The 9,760-nt window shown below is 41.4% G+C and overlaps 1 protein-coding gene across 3 annotated transcripts in view; it reads left to right on the top strand.

Moving 5' to 3' along the window:
• Nucleotides 1–9,760, top strand: part of DACH1 (dachshund family transcription factor 1) — a 290,304-nt gene that overhangs the window by 201,422 nt on the left and 79,122 nt on the right. For all 3 annotated transcript variants that reach the window (XM_018566004.1, XM_018566002.1, XM_018566003.1), the window contains 2 exons: nucleotides 864–1,036; nucleotides 9,537–9,672. In XM_018566004.1, the coding sequence (XP_018421506.1) occupies nucleotides 864–1,036; nucleotides 9,537–9,672 (309 nt within the window). The remainder of the gene's footprint in view (nucleotides 1–863; nucleotides 1,037–9,536; nucleotides 9,673–9,760) is intronic.

The raw sequence follows: 9,760 nt of genomic DNA, 5'->3' as shown, positions 1-9,760 counted from the left end.
CGAACTGGCGGAACACCTGGTCCCGGTCGCAAGTGCGACCGCTGCGACCCTGGTAGTTCCGCCAGTGCTTCTTGTATTACACCTTAAGGCCTGGTTCACACCTGGGCGTTTTACATCGCTGATTGACGCGCTGTAAAACTCCCAACAAGTGAAATACCATACTTTCCTATGGGCATGGTTCCCGCCTGGGCGTATTTCAGGGCATAGGAATACGCTGAAAAAAGCCCTACGCCGAAAGAAGTACAGGAGCTTCTTTTGGGCGTTTTTCCGCGTGTTTCCCTTGGCATTCCCGGGTGTGGATCAGGGTTAACAAAGCGGTAACCCCGAGCCACACTCGGGAATACAGCGTACAGGTCTTACCTAGTCCGCGATCCCCGCTTTGTCCTCTGGCGGCTGCCGACTTCCGGGTTCCGTCCCTTGGGAGCGGCCGCGTCGCAGGGGGGTGGGGCCGGTGGGAAGTTTGAAAGTGAAAAAAAATAATTTCAAAATAGAGAAAATAAGGAAAAAACAAAAAAAAAATCATACACCCAGTGTAACGCGCGTTTCACTTAACGGAAAAACGTGCTAAAAAACGCGACAAAAACGAGCAGAAAAAATACGCCCAGGTGTGAACCCAGCCTTAAAGTATTACCTTTGTTTGAAACATTTTAATTTGAAATATGGTGTATAAATGGTTCATGTATATTCTGTAGTAGAATAAAATTAAATTCATACTCACACAAAAAATTACAAGTATTACATATTAAAGTGGAACTCCGGACAAACACGCCTTTATAAATTCCTAATTGTAAAAAAGTTACCTCTCGGTAAATTTGATTAATGAATATGTATTATGGACTCAAATGCATTTTTTTATTTTGCAGGTTTGGAACTTCCATTTATGATGATGCCTCACCCTCTTATCCCTGTAAGCCTACCTCCAGCTTCTGTTACCATGGCAATGAGCCAGATGAACCACCTCAGTACAATAGCAAACATGGCTGCAGCCGCACAAGTACAAAGTCCACCATGCAGGGTTGAAACTTCAGTAATTAAGGTATTTTACATTGCAAAAATATATGTATCTCTTGATCATACTTTTAATGTTATTGCTATTGAATGTAGCACATGATTTCATGAATTAATTTGAATTCATTGAAAAGTTAATTGGTAAGGCTTTTTTGTTGGACTGGGACGATTTGCTTGATGTGAAGAAAAAAAAACTTTTGGCAGTCTGCATGTTGCATCCATTCCAGCCTGTTCTGTATTTTCCATTACCCTGTCCTAAAGCCAAAAAAGAAATTGTCCAAAGACACAGCTCCCATATGCAGCATATGCAATTCATCTGTGATGGTACCTACCTGCACACCACAGCACACCAGCACACACAAGGGTTGCTCCATGGGACACTGCAAGGGAAAAGAGCCACACTAAAACAGAATATCAGGGCCAATGCTCACGGGTCCAGCTGATTCTGCAGAAAAAAAACGAAGGGGTCTATTTACAAAGCTGCCGAAGGATCTAGCTTCGGCTCCAGGACCCCTTCAGTTCAGTAGAACCGAGGGGCTGCTGTACGGGCTATTCACTATAGCCTCTACAGCTTCCGCAGTTGGTCGAGCGGCCCAGTCGAGCCGAAGGCATATGCCTCGTCTCGACGGAGCAGAGGTAAAAGCCGAAGCTGGTCGAACGGCCGGCCATTGGCCGGGCGACAGCCTGCTACTGACAGCTGGGCGTGAGATGACGGCTCCGGCCACTTGCAGAGATAGATCATGTTTGATTGTGGTTAGACTGGGCATCAAGCTTATCTAGCATAATCAGTTTGTGAAGGAGGCCTTTCAGGGATGTTAAGGAAGGGTGAGCGAGTATTGTTTGTCAGTATCGCATTTTTGGCAGCGATAATTCATAAATGCTCCCAACGGGAGGGAACTAAAGCTTTTAAACATCAAGAGGCAGCATTCATTGTAATGATTTATTTAGCATTTGAAATAGGTTTAAAACCATTTTACTTTAATATCACTTTAATAATTTTTAAACTTCTGAATCCTTGTCACCCTTGGTCAGTTTTTTTCAACATGTCTGACTACATGTCTGACTAGAACATGGATATTAGTTAATATTGCATATTCCTTATCATTATCATCCTGTAAAAACTAGGGCTGCAACTATCGATCATTTTCATGAAAAAAAACCCATCTTTTATTTAAAATGAAATACACAAATGGAGTGTTACAGACAAAGTTTACTTAGAATAAAACGGTATGCACATTTTTTGCAATTGCACGTATGTTTCCGTTAGTATGCGCGTTTTTGCGGGGTCGGGGGACTTTTTTGGGTGTCATTTTAATTTTATCTAACTTCATTGCTATCACATGGGGGCTCACAATCCCCCTTTGTGATAGCACATTTGAGATAACAGGTTCTCTTTAACGTGACATTAAGGGGCCTATTGGACCCCCTAGTGCCACCTTTCCACTTCACTAGCTGAGGCAGCTGAATGTAAATACAGCATGCAGTGGCTGGGAGCAATAGCCAGCCTCCTATTGGCTATTTTAAATTATTGTAAAAAGTATCGTAAAACTTTGTTCATTTTATAAGAAACTGTTCTACTGTTGTCTGTACTCAACCAGAAGGTGAAGATCTTGTTTTAGACAGATGTTACCTTTTTCACTATTAATATTAATACTAAATATAAAAATATTGCAATGCCTGAAAAAAAGTTTTTTGACATAAATCTGTTTGAAGTTTAAAATAATGAAATGTATTTTGAACATAAAGAGGGCAATTGATCAAAACTGGAACAGCTGTGCACAGCAACCAATCAGCTTCTCTCTTTCATTTCAAATCTTAACTGAACAAGCTGAAGAGAGAAGCTGATTGGTTGTCCTGGACAACTGTTCCAAATTTTGTCTGATCCAGTTATAATAAATTCCCCTCAATGTATATTGACCTGTGGTAATTATCCAAAATAGGAACATTTTAGAACAGTTAGAATGGTGACAATATAATTTCCCATTCTTGGTACTTTTATCTTTCAATCAGTTGTTATTGAAAATGTCACATATTATAGTGCAGGAAGCAACACAGGAGTTAGAGTACTAATGTCATAAATAAGTGTAACAAGATACAGCATCCCTGAGTGCCAGTATATATGAGGTAAATATTAATTACAGGAGAAGCATGTATATAAAGACCCAGCTTGTATAGCAGAACATTATTGCATATAATGATCTTCTAAGATTAATTTAGATTGGGAGCTATATCAGTTAACTATTTTTAAGTCCTGTATTGAACAAGAGCAAACTACAAACAAATCAAAAATAAAAACGTATAGCATAACAAACAATAACAGGTAACAAGACTTTAAATAAACATATACCAGTCAGTGTAATCACTATTGGTACTTTTAATTGTATGAAGAATGGGAAAGCTAGTTGTAAGTAGCTGGATCATGCCAAAGTGGAGCTAAGTGTTTATCTTCTGTTAAAGTGATAGATGAGGTTTATGCCGTGTTTAAGGACAGAATATTCTTCTTGAGAGTGCATATTGATTTGTTTTAATTGTTTCATTAGATGAAGGGAATGTGGTATCCAATACATGGGCTGGACTCTACAAATGCCATACTTTTTTTGTGCATTCATTTTTTTTAAAGGCAAAAATACTACTCTAAGACTGTACTTTGTTTATTGTAATGTTTGAAACACAACATTTGCAGCCCAAACACAGGAAAATTAAACCTGAGAAATAAGGTGATAATGTTTGTGGCTGTGCTAGAGAGAGTATTGATTTTTACTTTATGTCCCATGCAAACCATTCATTGTGGAATGAATTAGCAGTGGAAAAAATCCAACTTTTATGATTGATTTAAAATAACTGGATATTAATAATTGATATGCTTTTTTTGCACTGGTACAAAACTTGTCATAGTGCAATATGTGTGTTTACCTGTAAGCCATGCATGGTCTCTCCCAAGCCTGTCTGAAACACCCCTTCCCCCTGCTTAGATTGCAGGGCATTGGAAGTGCACCTCAGCAATAAAGGAATAAGCGCTTTGGGTCATTCAAAACCTGCACATGCCCAGTGTACTCCCTCTCCTGTCGCACACCACTGAGCTCAAAATCTGCTGCAACAGAGGCAAACAGAGTGCACTTTGCACGCATGGGTTTTGAATGAGCCAGAGCGCTCATTCCTGTGATGCTGGGGAGCACTTCCAACATCTGACGTGCGGCCTCCAGGTATGACATTGCATATAAGCTTTGTTTTCAAAATCTAAGCAGTGGTTTTTTTTTATGTACCAGGAATACTTACATAAATGGGAGATTTTATTGTAAAGGTGAACCTACCCTTTAATTTAAAATCCAACCACACTTCTGAATAAGAAAGTAATGCTGTTTTTTGTTGTTTCTTGAGGAGTAAAAAAAAGTGCCTTACTTCCTCATGAATTTATTAGCTGTGCTAAAGAGCCTTGCATCTGCAGGCCAGTATTTTTTGCTCCACAGAAGAAAGTATTGTGCATGTAGTGTTCTTGAGTTCCCTGTTTAAGAACAAACCTAAGAAAATGATTGTATTATTTTTCAGTTATGTGCTTAAATGGCGTGTGTTTTTCAGAAAAGTATTACCCACAAATGCGAATGCTTTGTATTTACATACCAGAATGTTGATTACATAGGGAAATAATTGTGTCTCATACACATTTACAAGTTAGCAGTCCAGGCAAGGAAAGGCTTTGCACTTTCTAGAGTCAGACAAAAAATGATAATACTTTTAATAATGACAGGTTGGATGTTATTAAGTGTACCAAGCTCTACATTTTCTGTGAGCTGATCCAACACTGTGTAATGCAGAAACCACACTGAAAGAAGAACTCTGGGCAAATTACAAATTAACCCTTGCAGTGGGGCTACCCTTGCACTACAAGTGTTAACTGCTCTTTTTGGTCTAGGGTCTAAAATAAAAAATAAAAAGATACACACCCAATCCTTGATCCTGCTGCAGTGGCCATTCATTTTCCCTCCATTCCACCTATGGTATGTCCCCTGGCATCCTCACATCCAGTGCAAGTCAATGGACTTGTAATAAGCAAGAGTAGGTCAGCAGGGCTTAGACCACCAGAGCCCAGGGGAGACAAGGCTGTATGGACCAGTCTAACAGCCAGGAGGGATCAAGGATTGGGTGAGTATATCTGTTTTTTATTTTAGACTGTAGACCAAAATGAGCAGTTAAGCCTAGACCAAAATGAGCAGTGTGGGGGTAGCCCAACTGCAATGGTTAATTTGCCCACAGTTTTTCCTAAACTGCTGCTTTAACCGCCTCCCGGCTGGCCGTTATAGACAAACGGCCGGACATTAGCTTCCTGGATGTAACAGGCCGTGTATATACGGCCTGTTAGCCCCACCCACTCGCACGCGCAGGAAACGACTGAGATTTAGAAACAGGCAGGGATGCCTGTGAACATACATGTATAAGCTGCCGTTCCGTGTGTCGTAGTGTCCCCCCTCGTCCATGCCCCCCCCTCCTGCTGTCACGCTGGCCCCAGGGCTCTGCTGTGCCCGGTGAGAGCCCGGTACCAGCATAGTGCCTCTGTAACAGGGGATCAGAGGGAGATCGGTACACAATCTCCCTCCGTTCCCCTCTCCGCTGTCAGAATGCGGAACTTCTGCATTATTGTGTCACTCTCTAGCTTCAGACACTGGAGAGAAGCTGATGAAGCAGATTTCTGCTTCATCAGCTTCTTTGGGGGGTCCTAGGTGACATGAGGGGTCTTGGAGACCCCTGATGTCTCCATAAAGAGGACCTGTCACCTCCTCTTTGCGATCACATAACCCTGTTAGAGAATTGGCCAAGAGAGTACTTGAGGTACTCTTCTCATCAGTATCTAGATTTTTTTCAAATTAACTTTATAGTTTATTTACATAGGCTGCTAATAAATGGTATAATTCCATTTAATATACAATTTTATTCAACACTAGAGAGAACTGTTCATGGAGGCAAAGATGGGCAAATACTGCATCACTGCTATTTTGCAGCTTCAGGGTAGCCATTTTAGATATATTCCTTTACAACTACTTAACACAACTATTGGGATGAGAGAAAAATAGATCTGCGTAAGCTCCCACTTTTCAAAAATTGACCGGAATGGAAAATGGTCTACCTGGGCATATTTGCTGGATATTAATTTACACCAAATCTCTTAGTTAAGTGTCTATGCTTGTCAGGGGGGTACGGCTGGGCCGTGAGTGGAACCCCTTGGCAGGGGCGGCAAGCCAAAGTCCGAGGTCGTGGTACACAGGGAAAATCCAAGAAGAATAGTCAGGTCCAATCCGGGTCGAGGCAGGCAGCTAGTTTCAGTAACGGAAGGGTAAGCCAAAGGGTCAGTAATCAAGAGTCCAAGCAGAGGTTCAGGAATAAAGACAGGTTCAAGGCACAGGGAGCTGGGAGATCACACCATAGGGATAGAATAACTCAGCAATGAGCCAGGGCTCTGACTGGGCTTTTATACTCAGTGGAGGATTGAGACCACTCCCCGGCTACCGAGGCAACCAGGTAGCCTCTCCATCAGGAGCCAATGGCGAGAGAGGGGCAGAGGGTGTGTGCTGGGAACCTCCCCCAGCAAGGATCACACCTGACACCAGTAACAGGTGCACTACGTGCATGTCCCCGTGCCTGCGCGCGCAGCCTGTCCACCGCGCACTTGTCGCGAATGCGTACCCACAATCCTAGTACCAGGGGTCCTGCCAGGAAGGGGAACCCGTGCCCCCCGCCGCACATGGCCACCCCGAGGAGAGGTAAGCCCCCTAGTACCCTGACAATGCTATAAATGAGCTGAACTAGCAATTGCTACTTATCTGACTGTCAACTGTGCCTTATTTACATCGAGACACATATTTTAAGAATTGCCTCTGTGTGTCAATTTGGTTCACCTGTTGTTATGCAGTTTAAAAGGTTTTTGATGCACTCGAAAGCATTGTGTATGCCTAGGTAATTGTGAAATAGGTTGCTTACATGCAAATGCTGAATGCAACGATCACCTTTTTTTGGAAACAGAAAATAGTATTCAGATTAAAATCATTATAAATAGCTTTAAAGGATACTAAGAAAGCAATACCTTAGGTCAACTTGTGTGAAATTACATTTCGAGGACTATACATGGTTTTATGGGATGTATTATGTAGCTGCCTTGGCCTCATGCTGAAATATTTTTTTTTAATCTGCCCTTTCTGAAATGAGATGAGCATTAGATGTCCTTTTGTAATAGAATGTTTAGATATATGAGATGGGTGAATGGCAGAGGAGCTGTAACAGGCTGGGATAGAAGATCTTGACAGTCATGAATCACTCTATGTATGATTGTCATGACCTGTATTGTACATGCTGAAGACATGGACGAGGATATTTTCATGCATTTTTCAATATTCTTTGTTACTGCACAGCACAAAATGAAAAGGTGTGTGCACAAATCTTTGCCACACATATACAGAGAAGCAGGTGACAGAGGGAGTGATAATATAGAACACAAATTAACTGTGAGGCAAACTGCATTTTAGTAAAGCATTAGCTAATTATAAACTTACAAGAAATTAACCTGTTATGCCAAAGGGATCCACGTTTGTTTAGTCTTACAATACCTAAAGATACAACCTGTGCTATAATCACGCATTTAATATTTTCTTTTTAAACATACACCAGTGGAAAACAGACAATTATGTTTAAAAAATTACATTGCCAGGAAATTTCCTGTTAAACAGTTGTAAATATTGCAGCTGTCCACATTGGAAGGTTCCCCTTACGTCTGACAGAAGTTTTTTAAGTATATCCAAACTAAAATAATGTTCTGCTTTAGAAAGCTAGTGAGGCAGCATGAAGACAGAGTTAGGGTGTCCAAAAGTATAAAAACCTAGTTATTATTTAGAAACAGCATGCCCTGCAAGTGCTGCAGTTCTGGGTACCCAGGGGCTGCATTGGCTCTGCATTAGGTTGCTATGTCAGCAGGATTTCCATGTACAGGAATTCATTCTTTACTGACATTAGGACCCACAAAGTGAAGTTTCTGTTGGTCAAATGACCGATCAACTTACCCTCTGGTGTTATGACTCAAATCAGAATTCCTCAGAACTTGCTTTTCCCATTTGCTAGACAAGTTTTATACTTTTGAGCAACCCACCCTTTCCTTAGTAATACCTTTTTCTGAAACACACGTATACCTGAGTGTACCTTTAAGCACTAAATAGTACAGAAATGAACACTTGCATTATCTAGTGGACTGCATTTTAACCCCTATTAGTTAGTCTATCCCAGGGCCTAAAGTGAGACTCAGGAGACACAGGCCAGAGCCCATGACGTGGCAGCTTTTTCAGTATTTGCACAACAGAGTGGCCAAGGACCCAAAATACAAAGCCATTTATACAAAAAAAATACAAATAATACATTCTTTCCTGGGCCTTTGAATGCTGGTTTACATTTTATAACCTAGGCATCTGCTTTTAGCATTCTATCTGTGCCTGAAACTGTAAAGGGGGAATATGCACATTCAAATACTTCTGGTCACCCCCAGATCCCAAGACATCTCCTAAATGTAGAGTAAGGGATGTTTTCGCTTTTGAAATGGTGTCATTAGTCACACAATGACTGTCAGGACCAGCTGTGGATGCACCACTGTCAGAGCCAATAGTGACGAGTTGTTTCACCTTTAGCAGCTGCCGTTCCCATAAGGCAAGCATGCCTAACTGTACTTGGATGCCCCCAGGACTTAAACTATTTGCTGTGATCAGGTGATGCCACAGGCTGGCCCCCAGGAACAAAGGATCAGTACTGACTGATGTCAAGGTGCAAGACAAAGAGAAAGCAAGACACAAGACAGGAACAGGAAACAAATACAAGAGAGGAACTAATAGAAGATAAATACAGGATACAGCAAACAAGTTAGGTATAGGATTAAAGAGCCAAGGTAAGACTAGGTTACAAGATCAAGGCAGGACTGGGATTCAGGATCAGGATATAGGCTAGTGTAGACAGAACAAGACAAGACAGGAGCTATCACAAGCCCAGAGCTCTGGGTTTGTGATGCTTAAATAGAGCACAACTAACCATTGCCCAGGCTGTAAGGGGCGTGTAACCAGGCTGATTAGCCTGTAGCTAACTGGACTATGGTAGGTGCAATTACAAGAGGCAACCACCAGATGGAGCTGAGTGGTTGCGACAGGGATAGGAGCATTTGACATGATCCTAACAATTACATTCATGCCACTCATCTTTCACATGCTAGAACACAGGTACCTTTTGGGTTGAGCTTGTGTTCACTTGGTTGTATTCAGAACACAGAAGCAGCAGTGAAATAGTTAATTGAATTATAAAAGCTTGTCTGCATTGTTTGACCTTGTGTCTGAGATCTTAAAGAACCTTATGTGCACTGTTGCTTGACCTTATATACCTAAAATAAAGCTTTGGATTGATCAAGGAATATTACCAATACTACTAAATGTTTGCACCCATTTAGCATTCTAAAAATATCTATGTTACAAATGTTTTCTAATCTTTTTTTCTTTTGTTACTGTTTCCAACAGGAAAGAGTTCCAGATAGCCCTTCCCCTGCACCCTCCCTTGAAGATGGGCGAAGACCTGGAAGTCATCCTTCATCTCACAGAAGTAGCAGTGTTTCTAGCTCCCCAGCAAGGACTGAAAGTTCCTCAGACAGAATCCGTATGTTCTATATTTTATCAATTACAACATTTTACCTTAACCAACATTTTATCTTAATAGTTTACTCTCAAAAACCTAAAACTGCATG

This window comes from Nanorana parkeri, unplaced genomic scaffold, assembly GCF_000935625.1.
Source record: "Nanorana parkeri isolate BGI_ZX_2015 unplaced genomic scaffold, ASM93562v1 scaffold907, whole genome shotgun sequence".
In the NCBI taxonomy this organism is placed as follows: Eukaryota; Metazoa; Chordata; class Amphibia; order Anura; family Dicroglossidae; genus Nanorana; species Nanorana parkeri.
The sequence above is the reverse complement of the archived record's forward strand: the minus strand, read 5'-3'. Positions and strand labels throughout refer to the sequence as shown.